The sequence below is a fragment of the Piliocolobus tephrosceles genome, chromosome 9 (genome assembly GCF_002776525.5).
Source record: "Piliocolobus tephrosceles isolate RC106 chromosome 9, ASM277652v3, whole genome shotgun sequence".
NCBI lineage: Eukaryota > Metazoa > Chordata > Mammalia > Primates > Cercopithecidae > Piliocolobus > Piliocolobus tephrosceles.
Window position 1 is genome coordinate 35,756,440 of NC_045442.1, and position 18,722 is coordinate 35,775,161.

Sequence of the window (18,722 nt, forward strand, 5' to 3'; positions counted from 1 at the left end):
CTTCTGCTCCATGTGATATTAGCTGGTGTCACTCACTTAGCTACATTCAGCTGTCGATGAGCTAAGATAGGAGGTTTGAGAAGTCCTTGCTCACAAATCAGATGCCTTGGTGGTCTTTCACATGGCCTCTCCATGGGGCTAGTTTGATTTCAGTGCATGGTGGTCTCAAGGTAGCCAAATTTTGTATATGGTACCTGGCTCCCTCCAGAGACTAAGTGGAAGCTGCTAGGCCCCTTACAGGCTAGGCTCAGAACTGCGCCAACATCACTTCCACCATATTCTGCCAATCAAGGCAAATCACAAAGCCAGCCCAAATTTAAGGGGAGGAGAAATAGACTCCACGTCTTGATGAGTGGAGTAACACATGCATACAGAGAAGAAAGGAAATGATGGTGGCCATTTTTAGAGACCATCCACCACATCCTTTCTACCCCCTCACTTAGAGCACAAATGCTTTTGCTCATTTCTTAGCCTTGGATTAAATCTCTATTTAGAGAACACTGTTATCATCTTAAGCAACTCTTTTATTATTATTTTTTAGATGGAGTTTCACTCTTGTTACCCAGGCTGGGGAGCAATGGGATGATCTTGGCTTACTGCAACCTCTAACTCATAGGTTCAAATGATTCTTCTGCCTCAGCCTCCTAAGTAGCTGGGATTACAGGGTGTGCACCACCTCGCCCAGATAATTTTTGTATTTTCTTTTAGTAGAGATGGGGTTTCACCATGTTGGCCAGGCTGGTCTTGAATTCCTGACCTCAGGTGATCCACCCACTTCCGCTTCCCAAAGTGCTGGAAGTACAGGCGTGAGCCACTGTGCCTGGCCCTTAAGCAACTCTTCTCAGTTTCTTTTTCCCTCAAAGGTTATCTCACCTTACAGTCACCATCCTAAGACCTAAAATCTTTCCTACATTTAACCTTCACTCTCCCTGAAATACTTGCTTCAGGAAACTATGTATTCCCAAGTACTGAACCCAAATTAATTTTTACTAACCCTTATTCTAATTTTTTGTTGTTATTATAATGATCATTTAAAACTTATAATATACTCATAATATAAGGCTGACAATCCTGGAGACCAGGGGTTGTCAATCTTTTTCTGTAAAGCGCCAAATGGAAAATCCTTTCAGCTTTTGGCCATACAATCTCTATTGCAATTAATCACCTTCAATATTTAGCAAAAGCAGCCATAGATAATACATAAGTGAATGAGTATGTCTGTGTTCCAATAAAACCGTATTTACAAAAATGGGAGCAGGCCAGATTTGGCCCACAGGCCATAGTTTGCTGATCCCTGCTCTAGACTAAGGGATAAGTTTGTCTTTCCATTTATTTTATCTAATGACTAGCTGTTTGACTTTAGAAAGGCACTTTTCTCAGAAACTTTGTGTATCTATAAAATGAGAATATCAAAGTAACCAACAATAAAATACTCCTTTGTGCCCATAGTTGTGAAAATGCAACACATCTTTAAAAACGTTTAGAGGAAATGCCCCAAATGGCCACAAGATGGCGCTATTTCTCTGCGATCATATCTCAGAGTCCTGTTGCTGTGTCCTGACTTTGAGACTTTCTAGGGCTCTTTCCATTTTTCTTTGTAGATCTGCAGATGCCCTTTTTCATGGGGCGCCCTTTATAGGGATAGGTGTCTTTATCTCTGTATCTATGTTTACTTAAGAGGTTTTAGGTATGCTCTGATATCATTTTATCTCTGCTTATCGGCTTAATTTTCCCTTTTTGTATATTTCCTCATTTCCATTTTTGTATATTCCATGTGTCTCTGGTCTCAGTCTTGCACTCTTTGTGTATTCGTACATCTGTCTCTTCTTTCTGCCCTCTCTATCTTGACTATACTACTGAATAGATAAATTCTTTTCACTTTTTTTTTTTTAAGACAGCGTTCTGCTCTGTTGCCCAGGCTGGAGTGCAGTGGCATGATCACAGCTCACCACAGTCTCGACCTCCTGTGCTCAAGCAGTCCTCCCACCTCAGCCTCCTGAGTAACTGGGACTACAGGAATGCACCACCACACGCAGCTAAATTTTTTATTTTATTTTTTTGTAGAGATAGGTGTCACTATGTTGCCCAGGCTGGTCTCAACCTCCTGGGCTCAAGGGATCCTCCCACCTCAGCCTCCTAAAGTGCTGGGATTACAGGCATGAGCTACCATGCCCAGCTTTTTTTTTTTTTTTTCACTTTTTAATGAAAAAAAAATTAATGAAAACAATTTCTCTGTTTTTAATTTTCAAATAGATAGCGTATTTTCTGTATCTTTCAAATCTAAAAAATGTTTCTATGTATATAAAATGGAATGTCATATGTAAATTACTTAGCACAGTAGCTGGTATACAATAGGTGCTCACATCCTTCTATCTGGCTTCTCCTTATGTGACTCCCTAAGTGATTTTTTTCACATAGATCAATGATTCTAAGCAGAAAAGAAGTCAATCCTCCATAACTACAGCATTTGTTGTTTTCTCTCCTCCTTACCCAGGACACCAATTCTTGGTGCTGAAAGCTCTTTTTCATGACTATGTTTCTACATATATTAATATTTTGGGAACTGATGAAAGTGTAGAGTCAAAGACCAAACAAGAGATTGGCAGCCCAATCAAACTTTTGTTCAGCTCTTTGTACCTTCCACAGGCTTCGTCTCTTTCATTCGCTCTGCGGTGGTTTATTGAGTGCTCACTATGGACTGGATGATGGGGAGACAGGAGTGAACAAAATAGACACAGTCTTTGACCTCATGAAGCTTATAGTTTACTGGAAGAGACAGGCAATACATAAGTGAAGAAACAGGAATAAGTGCTGAATGCAGTGATAAGAATACCAGTGAGGGAGATCTCTCTGAGGAGCCTCTGAAGAGGAAGCCGAAGAATGAGAAGGAGTGTTCTGGGTGGCAGGAGCAATTCCGCAAGAGGGCTCTGGGTTGGGAAGCACCTGCCAGAATTCAAGGAGCTGAAAGGAGACCCTGTGGCGGAAGGAAGCCAATGAGGTAGGGGAGCAGACCATGCGGACTGTGAGGCCAGGAGTGATCACAGGTCTGGGTTTCATTCCCATACAATGGGAAGCCACCAAAGGGTTTTAGCTATGATCTGATTTATGCAGTAAAAAAGAAGACCCTGGCTACAGTGTAGGGGAATTAAATTAGGGGAGGATCAAGTGAGGAAACAGAGAAGGGTGTCTGTCCAGAGATGGTGGCAGTGGAGGAGGAAAGAAGAGAAAGGATTTGTAAAACATTTTTGGAAGTAGAAACGACAGGATGGGCCTATTAATGAAAGGCGAAGACAAAGGGGAGGGAGAGCCAAGGCTAATGCAGGTTCCTGGCCTTAGTACTTGGGTGTTCCTTTGTGGGAGGGAGGGGTGGAGTGGTCCACTTTGAACATGTTCTATTGGAGGTAGCAGTGGACATCCAAAGGATGATGTCAGGTAGCCAGTCAGAGATATGCATTTGACTTGGGACTGGGGATTTGGGTTGGAGGTATAAATTTGGAATTGTCAGTCAGGGGAATAACATTATCCCCTAGTGAAAGGGGAGAGAAAGAAGAGAAGGCCCAAGACCTCACCTGGGGACTCCAACATTAAAAGGGAAGGGAGAGGAAGAAGGAATTATGGTGGGGAAAGGAGAGGAAGCCAGAGAGAAAGCAGGCAACAGAGGAGGGTGGCCTCCTCAGCCTGGAGGGGAGAGTGCTTTCAGAAGAAAGCGGTAGGGGAAAGGCAGAGAGAGCAACAACTGTGCCAGATACAGCTGAGAGGCCGAGGGGCATGAGGACAGAAAAGGGCACCCCGAGATGTGGGTGGGGTGCCACCCATGACAGTAGCAGGAAAAGCTGTGTCAGAATTGGGGTAGGAAGATGGATGGGGGTGGGGCAAATAGGCAGCGGGAAAGTAGAGAGAGAAGTTTGGTTTTACATGGGAATAAAGAAATATACCTGCAGAGGATGAGCTACCGAGGGTGGGATGTTTGGGGACAAGAAATGCTGGAGTGTGTTTGGAAATATCAACATGATCACTGGAGAGTGAGAGATTGTGCCCCGGGTTTGTTGTTTTTCTAAATAATGATAAGAACTTCTCATTGTGTAACTCTTCACAGTTTACAAAGTGTTGTCACACACACTCTGGCACCTCATCCTCACAGCCATCCTGCAAGGTATGCAGCAGCCCCGTGTTCCAGATGCAGAAGCCAAAGCTTAGAAGAACTGAGGGACAAGCTTGGGGTCAGAGCCAGGAGGTGGTAGGGCCAGGACCCCACCCCCAGGCTGCTCTCGGCAAACCCCAGGCCCCTGCTCTCCCCACAGTGGTGCTGTCCCAGTGAACTGGCACCAAAATGGGATGGTTCTCACAGCACGGGTCGGTTGTGCCCTTGATGACGTCTCTCAAGCAGATTTTACAGTTCCACTGAGCCCGTCACCCCTGCCTGCTGGCCCATCCTTTGGGAAGCCATAGCTGCTTCAAAACATGGGACTTTGCCCCACTTCCTGGCTCCATTTAACTGAGCTTCGAAGACTTCAGAATTTATAAAAGTGCCCAAAAGTCTCTGACAGGTGTCAGAGAAAGTGTGTAAGCCCACATAGCTCACACCCAGCTTCTCAGGCTCGTCAGTGTGGGGACTGCCAGCAGAGTGACAGTGGGCAAGTCATCTAACCTCTGAACCTCAGTCTCCACGTCTGTGAAATGGGGTGTTAATAAGACCTATGTCCTAGGATTGTTGTGAGGATGGAATGAGACAGTGGGTACAAAGCACTTAGCATAACTCTCAGCATGCAGTGGCTGCTCTGCTAATGCTACCCATGATTATTTTTATTCATTCATTCATTCACCCACTGATTCACTCATTCTTGCATCAAATAGACATTTGTTAAGCACCTGCTCCGTGCCAAGCATTGCTCCAGGCACGGCAAATGCAGAGATGCATCCACTCCACATGCTTCCTGAGCTCAAGAAGCACATGTTTTAATGAGGAAAGTGATGTTGGAACACAAACAATTCTGGCCGCACAGGAATAAGCAAGGTGCAAAATGCTGTGGGTTTCCAGAGAAGAGAAGGTCACATCCAGCAGGGGCAGTCGGGGCAGGCTTCGTGGGAGGCTGAGAAGGTGGGGAGAGCATTCCCTGTGGGAGGGGACTGCTGCAGCTGAGCAAAACCACAGGAGCTGGAAAGGGCAGAGCACACTCAGGGGATGGTGAGGAAGCAAACAGGAGCGTGAGCCTCAGGAAGAAGTGGGAGAGGGAAGAAGGTTGGTTCTCCTGTTTTTCTTGGGGGATTGTGAGAGGCTCTGAGTGTTGGTCCAGCAGACTCAGCAGAGAGCAGCCTGGGTGAAAGGAGGGAGTGGCAACGCCAGGCACTACCCTGGCCTTGCACCATGGGGTGCCAAGAACCCAACCTAGGAGCTGTTGGTCTGGCTTTGTATCTGTAGTCCTGGGAGGCAGTGGGGGCTGGGGGAGATGAGGGGCAGAGTGTCAGGATGCATCCCAAGCTACCACATAGGTTTAGGGAAGCCTTTGTGGCATGTGCTCACTCTGTACCAGATCGAAGAATTGGACCCAGCCTAGCCACCTCACCGCTGGAACTGGCACCCAAAACTCTTTTAAGAAGAGAGAGCCAGGGCCAAATGCCTTTCCGGGGTTACTACCATGGTGCAGGGACCTTGTGTGTACCCCAGCTACTCCAGATTCAGAGCAGAAGAACTGGACTCCGATACGTGAGGAGGCCATGATCCCTCACCTCTCACTGGGAGCTGGCCTCAGGGGGTGGTGAAGACATTCTAGGAGACCCAAGGGGCAGGGGTGCAGAGGAAGGGTGTCAGTGCTGGGTTTATGTGGTGGCTTCTCAGCCACAGCCTGGGACAGAGGGCGCCTGCTCTGATCATCTCATAAGGTTAGTAAGACTCACGGACCCACAGAGTCCAGGGGCTTTTAAACTCCAGCTCTGGAATCCCTTGTTCAAACAACGTATTGTGGAATGTGATGCATAAAACAAAATGCATTAACACACAGATGCTCTAGTTGAATGGAGCAGCGGGCCCCCGGGGCTGCCTTTTACCACACATATCATGACCCTCAGATTTTGTCCAACTCTTGCATTTCACAGAAGAGAAATGCAGAGCCTAGAGAGAACTGACCAGCCCAAGGCCACCAACCTCCTCTCTGGCAGAGCTAGGAACTTTAAGAAGTAAATGAGCCCAAGGATGAGAAAGTGCTTTGTAAAGTGTAAAGTGCTATTGAAATGTAAGACTACGGTAATCTTCACCAGCTACATCTCTGTGAAGTTCTCAGGCATTTCTCAGGGGCACTACTTTGTGGGAGGCAGCCAGGGGGAAAAATGAACAAGCCTGAGAGTGCTGGTATCATAGGCAGTACGGAAAGAACTTGGGGTTTGGACCCTGAAGACCGAGAGGCCCAGCGCTGCCACCAACAAGTTGTGTAACCTTGGACCTCACTTTAGTTTCCTTTTCTGGAAAAATGCTTTGCCTATCTTCCTTCTGAGACGGTGTGGGGCTCAAGGGTGACCGTGCATGTGAGGGTGCTTTTAACAAGGCCAAGCACTCCACAAATACAGCCATCTTACAAGGTGCAGTAGTGATGGAAAAGCAGAAGACCCCAAGGCTTGCAAGACTCGTGTTCAGCCCTCACAGGCTCTTCCTGTCCCCGAGCACTGGAGCCAGCTGCTGACAGTTCTGGAACCCAAGTGCCTGTCTCCCCTGGCCCTTGGCTAGACACATCTCCATAGGTCATGCCGCGCCCTAGACGTGCAGCCCTCAGACGCTCTTCGTCAAGGTGTCTAAGGCGCAACCTCCCGTCACCGGGTGCTGACTCAGTCCCCAGGAGCTCCATCTCTCCTTTCACACCCTATGGGGGCCAGAAAGCGCCCAGCCAGCTGCTCAGCATCCCCTAAACCTCGCTGGCTTCTGCATCTTGGGATGGTGCAGCGGGCCAGACTGGATTTGTTACAGGAAAGAAAGAAGTGATTTCTCTCGAAGACCTTGGAGAGCTCTTCCTGCCCTCCCTGGGTGTTCCCAGCTGGGGGCCCTCCGGAGCCAGTATCTGCATTTCCCTCTGAATGTGCACATTCAGGCTGAAGCATAGGAAGAGGTGGGGGACACTGTGGATGAGGTCTGTTCCATTCTTTGGGAGGACCTGGCAAGCTGGTGCTCCCAGCGGGCAGGAAGAGGCCTCATTCATTCATTTCTGTGCTGCCTGGGGTGTGACCTTGGGCACGCTGACTTCCTGCAGGGCCCTTGTTTTCTCCATATGGGAGGGTGATGCAAAGAAATCGACCATGGGACACCTGAGTTTTTATGATTCAGACATGAGCTCTGAGCTTTCATTCATTCAATTAGCCAATAAATATTTATTGAGCACCTGTTGAATGCTAGGCATGGTTCTAGGCACTGGGGAACAAAACAGACGAGAAGTTCTGCCTTCATGGAGCTGACACTCTAATGGGACCAGACAGAAGGAAGAGGTAAATGAGAATATGGAATTGTCAGCTGTTGGTCAGAACTCTGGGAAGAGAGCATTAGTGAGAGATAGAGAACAGGGTGGTGGTGCAGTGGTGGGGGTGGTTGCTAATTTTCGGAGCGTGTGCAGGCAAGGCCTCACTGAGAAGGAACAGGGGAGCAAAGGTTTAAGGGAGGTGAAGGCGGGAGCCAGCGGTGTGGATGTCTGCAGGAACAGTATCCTAGGCAAAGAACAGCAAGTGCAAAGTCCCTGAGGCAAGAACGTGCCTGGGTTTCAGTGCAGCAAGGAGGGAGTTGCAGGTGCAGGAGAGTGAGACAGAGGAGAGATAAGTAGTGATGCCTTTTAACCTTTTGTCTTGAGTTCTTAGAAAAAGATCCAGCAAATCTGTCTAATAACTTTAGACATGTTCGTGTTCTCCCAACGGAGAAGCTAATTTCATCCTTCTGTTTAAATGCGGTGACTTTGTCAGGAGAGTTGTTCAAACCTCAACAACAAAGCCTCCTGCTCCTCCAGGGCTCATTCACACAGGGAATCGGGACTCGGGATAGTAGAAAGGGCCTTGGTTCAACTCCCAGCACCTGACACTTCCTAGGCTGTGTTACCTTGGAAAGGGCATTCAGCCTCTCTGAGCCTCAGTTTCCCTGATAAACCTCATTGGCTGCCTCATCCATAAAATCGGTTACTAATACATGCCTACCTCTCTTGATTGTTAAATTTAAATTAATGAAATTATAAATGTGAAAGTGCCTTTTGCATTGAAATGGGCAAGATGAGCGTCAGGAAGTTCTTTGTTTTCTTCAGTGGAGCCTGTAGGAAGGGTCTGTCCGTGGCTCCCACTTCCCTCCGCCACCCGGCTGCTTATACGGTATCCCACATGGCCGCTGCTGACTTTCACTGCACCCGAGCCCGAATCTGATTCAGGGACACTCATCCAACACTCAGGGGTCCGTGAGGCAAGGCTGGCTGGGTTCCCCAGGAACACTCTGGACCTGACTTGCCCCATAGCGTGTCTGGGAGGACTCCCAACCCATTGTACTGGTCGGATGGGACTGGGTGGGCCCAGCGGCTCCTCTCCAGCATCCCCTCCCCATTCCTCCTCCAGGTACAATGGCCCCAACCTGGTTCTGAAGTACGACCGGGCCCAGAAGCGGCTGGTGAACATCGCGGTGGACGAGCGCAGCTCACCCTACTACGCGCTGCGGGACCGGCAGGGGAACGCCATCGGGGTCACAGCCTGCGACATCGACGGGGACGGCCGGGAGGAGATCTACTTCCTCAACACCAATAACGCCTTCTCGGGTAAGGGCTGGGGCTCAGGTCTTTTCCTGCTTCCCATCTTCTCCCTCCCAGCACCAACTTGGGGAGGGCCGTGGGAACCCTGGCCCTTCCTCAGGCAACTGTCATCGTCCCCCTAGGCACTGCCCCCTGCTGCCACAGGACCTCTCTGCGTCCCAGAATGACTTCTTCTCTTGTGTGTGAGCCTGTAGGTCTCATCTCCTGAACCCCGGGCCTGGAGATGGACAGGGTGAGCAGAGACTGAGGCTCTCCCTCAGACTGAGTGTCCCCCCTACCACCTCCTAATGTGAGCCCTCCTTACCCCTCTCCCCAAATCCTTGCCAAGCACCTACACTATGCCAGCCTAAAGGTGCTGAGGATACAACTGTGAGGAAGAGAGACCTTGAGTTCATGGAGCCTTTTCTTGCAGGAGCTTCTCGAACTGAAGTGTGCATCCAAATCCATAGAGGTCTTGTGCAAATGCAGACTGATTCAGCAGGTCTGGGTGGGGCCGAGACCCTGCACTTCTGACCCGCTCCCAGGCTATGATGACGATGCCTCTGGGTCAGGGACCACACTTTGAGTAACAAGGTCCTGCGTGCTAAGGAATGGATGAGGGAAATTGATGCCCAGAAGGCTAAATGACAGTGACAATAATAACAGTTAATACTTAAGTCACACCTGTTGTGATGCGCTACGGCTTTTCTCAACCCGGTGTCCTCACTGCCTCTTGGAGAGCCTAGCTTGCAGTGGTTGCTCAGTGTCTCATGATTTGGGGGCTGTGCCCCTGTGGCAGCAGATCAAGGTGGTTTCCCACCCCTGATGCTTGCATTTTCTCAGGCTCAGATCTCAGAATCTCAGCCCAGGCCTGCGGGGCTGTAACATCTCTGTGGAAGTCCCAGGCCACAGTGTCCCGAGATGAGGGACTACTGTGAGGGATGTAGGGCCCTGTGTCCCTGTGGGACCAGGCTGAATATGCAGTGGGCTCCCCCAGAAGGCAGCCCTCTTTCAGGTCTGCTTTGGATGAAGCTCTGTGGTTCAGACTTGAGCAGTCATCATCCTAGACCTCTTAACCTCCTGGAGGCCAGTAACTGCCTGGCTATGAGGACCACCTTCCTTGTGCTCCACTCCCCACCCTGGCACACATACACTGGCTTTCCCCTGAGCCACGACTTTACCGTTATTGGTTGTGGAGCCCAAGCCAGGATCCAGCCCCTAGACTGCCCCTGATGTTGAGTCCTGCAGTTGCATGAATGGGAGGGGAAGAGGTTAGGGCTCATGCCAGGGGCAGGGGCAGGCAGTGCTGTCTGGCTGGCAGCCAGCCTTGTGCAGCCAAGAAACAATGAGCCACAGCCCTGAGTGGTGTTTTATGGGTTTTCATCTCATCTTGCCACCAAGTGAGGCCTGAGAGATAGTAATTATCCCTACACAAATATCAGGGCATGATTATGCAGCTGGATTTACTGCCTTCTCTCCAGCCAAGCCAAGATTGGATTAGGACACAATTAATTGATGGGCTGATCAACTCTTTAATATGGGACAAGGTCAGAAAGGGAGCAGTGTCAAGGGATGCCTACAGAAGGGGTGAGTCCCCAGGAAGTCTCTCAGAGGCTGGGAAGCTGGAGCAAGGAGAACTGTGGAAGTGTGGGCTCAGCAGGCAGATGCCAGAGGAAGGGGACAGACCATCCCCTATTCACCAAGCACAGAGCACCTGCTGTGGCAGCCACCAGGTGTCTCTGAAGCAGCAGCCCCTCCCACGCTCTTAAGAGTGCTGCATTGTGAATCCCAGAGCCCTGGTTCCCTGCTCAGGCTGCACATTAGGGTCACCTGGGGAGCTTTCAACAATCCCAGCTAAGCGGCACTCCAGTCAATCCCATCAGAACCTCTAGGAGTGGGACGCAGTCACCAGATGGTAAAGACCTCCAGGCGATTCCCCATACACCAAGGTGGAAGGCCACTACCTCAGAATCATGCTAGCTTCATGCTCAGCCTCACAACAACCCTACTCATTTATTAATGCATTCATCCATTGGACAAATATTTACTGAGCACTTACTATTCTAGGGACTGAGATGCTTCAGTGAATAAAACACAAAAATCCTGCCCTCATGAAGTTTACATTCTATCCTCAACACAGCCTTGTGTTTCTCTGGGTATCTGAGTCCCCTCTCCCAATCCCCTGCCTGTACTCAAAGCTCCTTGAAGGCAAAACCTTGTATCGTTCATATTGTGGCCCCCTTTGGTCCCAGTCAGACATTACACATCCTAAGAGCTAAGTTAAAATTTGATAAATAAATCCCAGGAAGAACAGGCAGGCGTGAGCTGTTGGGCCTGAGAGAGGGTTTGCCAATTGAGGGAAGTCAAGAAAGGCAGGCACAGTGGAGGCGCCAGAAAGGCCCTGGGCTCCTGAGATCGAGGGCATAAGTGTGCACTGGGAGAGGCCAGAGCCGGCCCCCGGGGTGGGGGTAAGGCAACAGTGCCCAGCAGCCTCAGTGCTGGCCACCTTCTATGGGTTTCAGGGATGTCTGTGGGTTTGAGTTAATTTTTCAGTTGAGTGATCCCATTGATTCATCAACAGTGGGCGGGGTGTGGAGCAGGGACATTGTGCCGTGTCAGCACTTCCTCGGGCCCAGCTGGCATGGCACTCAGCCATTGCCACCCTGCCCACTCTCCAGGGGCCCCCAACCAGCCCAGGCATGCCCATGGCATTTGGCTGTGCCCATGGCATGTGCCAGGGTGTTGGAGCAACCTGTGAAAGCATGGTCTCTCTCTCCTCCCTTGGCCAGCCTTTGGGATGTTAGCATTGGAGTTCCTAGAAGAAGGCGAGCACCCTGCATTCCAACAACACCCTGGGGGAGTCATTTTGTACGAACCTGGGGTCTGCCCCTTATTTACTGTGTGACCTTGGACAGGTTACTTGACCTCTCTCAGCCTCAACTCCCTCATCTAAAATCACGCCAACTTCTTAAGCTCAATTCCCGCCAATGGCTCCATAGACTATATCCAAAGCCCTTCCCATCGCCTACAGCACCCCTCCTATGTGACCCGGGTTGCCTTTCTGACCTTCTTTCCTCCATTCTTCCTCTTACTCACTGCCTTCCCACCTGAGGCCTTCGTACTTGCTGTTCCCTCTACCTGAAATGCTTTTCCCACTGATGTTCTCCAGGCTCACTCCTTCATTCAGGCCCCTCCTCCAGTGAGATCTTTCCTGAGCCCTTTATCTAAAATTGTAACCCCATTACCCCCTGTGCCCTTAACTGGCTTTATTTTCCTTCACAGTACTGACCACTAACTGAAAATAAGCGATTTTTTGTTTATTGTCCATCTCTCCTACTAGGGTCTTAGTTCCATGGGAGTGCCTTGTTTACTGCTATACCCCAGATTCAAAGGAGTGCCTGTCACTTAGTAAGCATTAAATACATATTTTTGAATGGACACCTGAGATAGTGAATCAAAGCACTTATTACAGTGACCAGGACTTAATAAGCACTCCACACAATAGCCGTTCTAGTCCTGTGGCTCTGAAGAAAGCCAGAGCCTCTCAAAGTGTTGTGGGCAGAGGTCCACAGGCCTTCCTCCTGGCCTGTGGGAAGGAGAGACCGTGGGAGCAAAGAGAAAAGGACTGCAGTATAACACCGTGCAGATGAGGGGCCCAGTGGGCCTGGGTCAAGAGCTGAGAATTGGCAAGTGGGTAAGGGAAAGGAGAAGGAGGAAGACTGACCACCATCCCACGACGGCCTGGGCCAGGAAATCAGCTTATGGCTTCACCAGCCTGGAAAAATACAAGCCAGTGAGTAGCATTTCAGGCAACACTACTCAGTGAAACCAGGTAGGAGCGTGTGTAGGACGCAGGGGGACAAGAGGCAGGTGCCAACACCTCACCTCCACATGCAGGAATCTAGGATGTTCTGCAGCTCCTGGTCAGAGTCCATCCCCTGGGAGGTCACACACTAGCTCACCCTGCTGCTTTACTGAGTAGCCCTGAGCATTCCCACCTACATGGGCTGGCCTGGGGTAACGAACAGAAGCATGGGTTGCAGATGGGTCAGTGTGAACTGTGAGCCCCACCACTACAGGATTTTCATGCATTCAGTTCCACAAAATGATGATTGAAGATCTGCTATATGTGGGGTACTGCTCAAATAATTTATGTGTCTCCCTCCTTCCTACACAAACAGCATGCCCAACTCATGGTTCCACTCTTTGCTCTTTTCATTTAACAATGCAGTTTGGATTTGATTTCATGGCAGTACACAGACGGCTTTCTCATTCTTTTTATGGTTGTATAGTACTCCACTGTGCCATTAATTTAATTGGTCTTCTATTGATGAAAGATTACTTGCAGTCTTTTGCCTTTCGCCCTTACAAGGCATGCTACCAAATGAGTAAGTTTGTACAACATGCCATTTCCCACAATTGCAGGCATGTTTGTGAATTCATAGAAATAGAATTACTGCCTCAGATGAATATACCTGTGTAGTTTTCATAGCCACTGCCAAATTGTCCTTCCTAGGGCCACTGCTCAGGACGTTCCCATCGACCAAATATGCAAGCAAGGACTTTCCAACACTCCCAACACAGTATTTCATCTATTTTTACAGTATTTGCTAATCTGATGGGGAAAAAATAATATCTAAGTACAGTTTTAATCTTCATTTTTGTTAAAATGAAGGAGACTGAGAAGATTTTTATGTATTTGGATCTCTTGTCTGCTCATAGCCTCTGCCTATTTTTGTATTGATTATTGGTCTTTTCCTTATTGAGTTGTAACAGCTCTTTATAAATTAGGGAATTAGCCCTTTGTCTATAGAACAAGTTGAAGATACTTTTCCCTTGTTTGTCTTTTTTTTCGTCTTTGCTCTTGGCGGATGTTGTAATGTGGAACGTTTTCATTTTTATGGACTTGGATTTATCACTTTTTTGTGGGGGGATGCTCTGTGTCATACTTAAAGAGGCCTTCAGCAGAGGCTCTTGTAACTTCTTAGGAGAAGGAGCGTCAGTCACCTCGATAAAGAGAAGGGTATTTGGATGGGTGGTACTTCCAGGCTCTTCTGCCTTCACAGCAGAGGAGCTGACTGATCTTGAGAGAAGCACCCCTGGTCGGGCAGCTCCTCCACCTAATCCCAGTTCCAACTGTATCCAGATATTCTGTACCTCACTACTCCAAGTGTGATGCATGGGCCATAAGCATGGCAATCAGCTGGGCGCTCTTAAAAATGCAGACTCTTAGGCCCCATCCCAGACCTCCGAAAACAGAATCTGTATTTAATCTCCAGGAGCTTCCTGAACCCAGCAAAGTCTGAGATGTATGGCCCTATGGCTCCACCCTCTTTTCCTAGGATTCTCTAGGTCCTAAAGTGGATTCTAGGGTCTCCTGATCCCCCAGCCAGATTTTACTTGAATGCAAAGTCCTGATTTGCAGCTCTCCCAGCATGGGCCAAAGCAGCACAATACGGAACGTGGGACCCCAGAGGCCATTCGCATGGTCCTAACAAGGACACTTGGGAGCTGGGACTGCCTCCTATGAGCGACCCAGCTCCTTAATAACATGAGAGGGGCTCTGCAACAGGCAGACCACCTCATAACAGCTGTGCAACCTTAGGCAAATGACCTAACCCTCTAAGCCCCAGTTTCTGTCTGTGAAATGAAGACTCCACCTTCCTGGCACTGCTGCGGAGAGCACTGAAGGAGCTGATGTGGGCAAAGTGCCTGGCGGGAGCTGATCAGGTTTCCCTCTTCACCTTGGGATGGGGGAAGGAAGGCTGGGGTCAGCATTTACATCGGGGACCCAGCACAGCCTGGGCTCCTCTTTGAAAATGTCCTTTGACTGAATGAGTTCTTTCTTCCCCTGGAGCCATCACTGTCTTGCTGGTTTTCCATTGACTAAGTCTTATAAAGCCTTTTATACTTAACATCACAGTTGCCTCCTGAGTTGAGGATCTGCTGTGCTCATGTGCTGTGATTTCCTGGATGATGGTGGTGATGGTGATGGTGTTGTTACTATTTATTTAACTTATCATGTGCCCGGTATTGTTCTCAGCACTTTATGTACATTATCTAATTAAACCCTCACAACAACCTGATGAATAGGTGGCCATTCTCATTCCATTTTACAGATCAGAAAAACACAAGTTCATGAGTTACCCAAGATCCACCTAGAGGGAGGGATGTTGCTGGCTACCTCCCCAGCCCTGCTATTTGCCTGACGAATGAGATTGGAGGCTGAGGCCTCTGCCTTGCCACAAAAACCTGCCCACCCTTCTCTCTACCACCAATACCAGACCGTGAGACAGACCATCTCCCAGGTGGGGAAAGCCCCCTGGGGAGGAGGCATTCCAATCCAGTGATCCTTAGGGAGAATCCTTTATGACACAACCTCATGCTCCCAGTGGTTCCAGGTGCCCTCTTATTCCCCTTTGCTAGTCTTCTGATGCCTCCTTCTCTGTCCCAAATGTGGTTTCTCCCCAGGACTCAAGCGACCCTGTTTATGGCCTGGTCTTTCCCTTCTCCTTAGCTCCAGACTCACTACTCTATAAGGAGTCATGCCTCATGGCCAGTGACCTCTTGGCCACCCTGTGGTCACTTTAAATGCAAACTGTCTGAAGCCAGGCTCCTGCTCACCACCAGCGAGCTCAGCGTCCCTGCTTGGGTCACTGTTTCCACATTTTGGACAGCTCCCTCACTCTTCGGGCTACACTCAGCCAACCCCTCCTGCACCGGTGCTTCCTCCCCATCCTGATCAAGCCTGAGCTCCTACAAAAGTGGCCACTCGCTGCATTTTCTCCCTCGCTAGCGCATTCACCCTTCATTCCCCTGCCAACTTAATCTTCCAGAAACACTGTCTTCCCCTGACTTTCCCCATATCAGAAGCCACCAATGGCCCCTTTGCCCTCAGTACTGGAAGTACTGGGTCTCCCCCACCCTGCCATGCTTCTCCTCCTCCACCTGCACAAATCCCCTCCCCAGGCAAACTCAATGTCCCCTCTGTGCCTTTTTCTTGCTATCCTGCCTAAACTGTAGAGTGCAGTGCTGTTGTTACTCTGACCCTTCCAGTCTCAGTTCAGGTGCCTCCTCCCTTATGAAGCCCTCCCTGATCACAGCGACCTCTTTCATCCTGATTTCAAGGCATCTCCCAACATACTGTCCAATCCTGCCCTGCTGGGCTCTGGCAGCTGTGGAATCTTAGGAAAGTCCCCTTCTCTCTCATGCCCGAGGCACTTCATGTGTAAAGGGGTCATGAAAATAGTACCCACCTTGAGGGGTTGTGGTGAGGGTTAATGAGTGAATATATGTGAATTTCCTGGCACCTGGCAAGTGCTATAAACATGACAGTATCATTGATTTCATGGCTGTCTCCTAGTATCTCCTTTACCTGTCCCTGGTGTTGTGGGTGGACTCTAAAAGCCCCTAGTCAGGGACAAAGGCATACTTCCCCTGGCCTCCCACGGCATCTGGTGTAGCACCTGGCCCCCTGCAGGGCATGGTGGGCACCTGAGCCTCACCCACAGACCCCTCTCTCTGGCCTCCTGGCAGCAAATGGTGGTTCTACTGGACTCTGACATCTTCAAGGCTCCTTTAATGCCAAGATGCCAGAATCGGGGTGGAAATGGGAATCCCCAGACTTGCCTCTCATGGGGGCTATGACTCCAGGGCCCCCTGCCCTGCCCCAGATGCCCTCCTGTTTCTCCCAGGCCTCTACCTTCTCAGCGTCTTTCCCCAGGGGACTCAAGAGAATACCTCTCTCCTGCTCCTCTTCCTCACCTCACCTCTTCCCGAACAGCTGCCCCCACCCTCTTATGAGGGACCCCAGGGCAGAATGCAGTTCTTGTGCAGCTACAAGGAGCCAGAAGGCAGGACTGCATGCTGACATGGGCCAGGGGCCAGTGCTGGGTGTTTATTGCCTGTGCCATCGACCCGCACAGCTCGCTGTTTATCTGTCTTCCTGACACACCTAATTACCCAGGTTGCAGCTGCCAGAGCGTTTGCTCTTCCTAAATCACGGGCTCCCATCTCTCCTGTCGCCCAGGCCTCCGGGCCTCTGCCTGCAGAAGGGCTGCCATTGATTTTGCCGTTCCCATTTATGATCTACAAGGCTCTGCATGGCTGTTGCACGTTTTACCTTAATTAGTTTATTCTTCTGGGCATCCCTGTTGAGCTCAGGAGCCAGGAGGCTGAAGAGTGGGAGAGGCCAGCAGCACAGGCGCCCTAACACCTCCGGCTGAAAAGCTCTGAGCTTGACCAGACATCAGCACCTTAGGACAGCAACTTGCTAAGGACAGCACCAGTTACACAGGGCACTAAGAGGTGGTCTACAAAAAGGGGTTCCATGGCCAAGGAACATTTGGGAAAGGCTGGGTTAAATAAAATTAAACAGGTAATTCATTGCAAGACTTCTTGACGTACTAATAGATCAATGTCCGGGGAAATCTCCGAGGGGTGGGTGAGTGTGCGTCTTTCCCAAGCTCACATGATCACAGAGTCCTTTCTCCAGGCTCCTCATAGAGAACAGAGTCCCACAAAGCACACTTTGGGAAATGCTGCCTGAGGTGGACAGGAGGAACTGGAGGTGAGAAGTCAAACAGAGGGGGACAGAGTCACCCTAGACCTAGTTTCTCCTCTAGATAGCTAAGGCGGGAACTTGGCAACTTGAGAAATTTCTCTCACTGAATCCAGAGGTGTCCATCAGAGCTCTGCAGAACGCCAGCTGCCACACCCATTTTCTCCCCGACTCCATGCTGGCCCAGGCTTCAGTGGAGTGTGACCCAGGCATCTCAGGGATGGTGCTAGCTGGAGGTACAGCATCTAAAGGGGCCCTGGTTGGGCAGAGATGGGCAAGGGCTGCTTGCTGATGGTGAGGGCTGGAGACCCGGAAGCCTGCAGGGCTATCCGCAGAGGCTCCCAGGCATCTGGAAGCAACAGCAAGCCCGCCACTGCCTCCAGGAGAGCCATGATGATGGTGGCCTAAGTCCAAGTCCCTTCTCGAGAGCCCTGAAATCCAGAACCGTCTGAACACTTCAAGTGCATTTTTTAAGTTTTGTGGGATATTCAACTGATAGCAAAACCTGTCCTGGGCTAATCTGAGCTATTTATAGGCTTTATTTATCCCACTTAGGGTGAATATTCATATAATTCACTGCAGAAATATTAATGTGTTTAATTACAGGGTGCTGCCTCCATCCTGCTGGGGGTGTTCTGTAATAAACGGTATGTGCGCTGTGTCACCTTTCCAAAATCTGAAGGAAAAATATGTAAATTCCTGAACACATTTGACTCCCAGGAATTTTGAGGAGGGGCTGTGGACCTGGGGTCTCAGAGCCGCCGCCGAACTCTCTCCGCGTGCGTTTCTCATGTAATTCCCACAGCGATGCTGGGAGGGAGGCAGAGCTGTTATCCACAACTTTTAGATGAAGAAGCCAAGACCTCGGGCCTCACAGCTAACAAGCCTCAGATGTGGAACGCGACTCCAGTCTACTGGGTCGGGGCCCTGTGGTTTAGTCGGGGTAATCCATGACTCGGTTTCCCCCATGTGCATCCAGGCCACAGCAGCTCTGTGCAGGTCCCTTCTGGGCTCCACAGAAATGGGCCTGTGCTGAAGCCTCCACCTGCAACCCCTGCAGGCCTCCTGGGTCTGCCTCCACTCAACGGAAGGGACGTTTCCTCCTCCCTGGGTCAGGCTTCTCTGGAGAGAAGGCAGGAGAGAGGGTGCCGGTTCCCTGCTGTCGGGTGAGGACCCCTGGGGCCAACTCCAGACCCCACAGATGATGCTTCTGCTCCTGTGGGTCCTGCGGTCTCAGGGGGTCGCAGCATGAGGACCCCTCAGAGACCAAACCTTTTGTCCTCTCCTGGGTGGAGCCACCTGAGGGGTCGAGGGTCACTTACACACTCCCCTCACCTATGCATACTCCCACAAGTACTCACGCTCATCTGCTCACTTCCACACACACACTTGCCTGTCCTCGCACACTACACTCACACTCACTCTCA

General features: G+C 50.1%; 1 protein-coding gene across 1 annotated transcript in view; it reads left to right on the plus strand.

Annotated features, from left to right (window-relative positions):
* CRTAC1 (cartilage acidic protein 1) overlaps positions 1–18,722 on the plus strand; it is a 143,011-nt gene that overhangs the window by 64,824 nt on the left and 59,465 nt on the right. The window contains exons 2-5 of the mRNA XM_026446548.1: positions 8,566–8,762; positions 16,430–16,588; positions 17,412–17,554; positions 18,315–18,461. Of these exons, the coding sequence (XP_026302333.1) occupies positions 8,566–8,762; positions 16,430–16,588; positions 17,412–17,554; positions 18,315–18,461 (646 nt within the window). The remainder of the gene's footprint in view (positions 1–8,565; positions 8,763–16,429; positions 16,589–17,411; positions 17,555–18,314; positions 18,462–18,722) is intronic.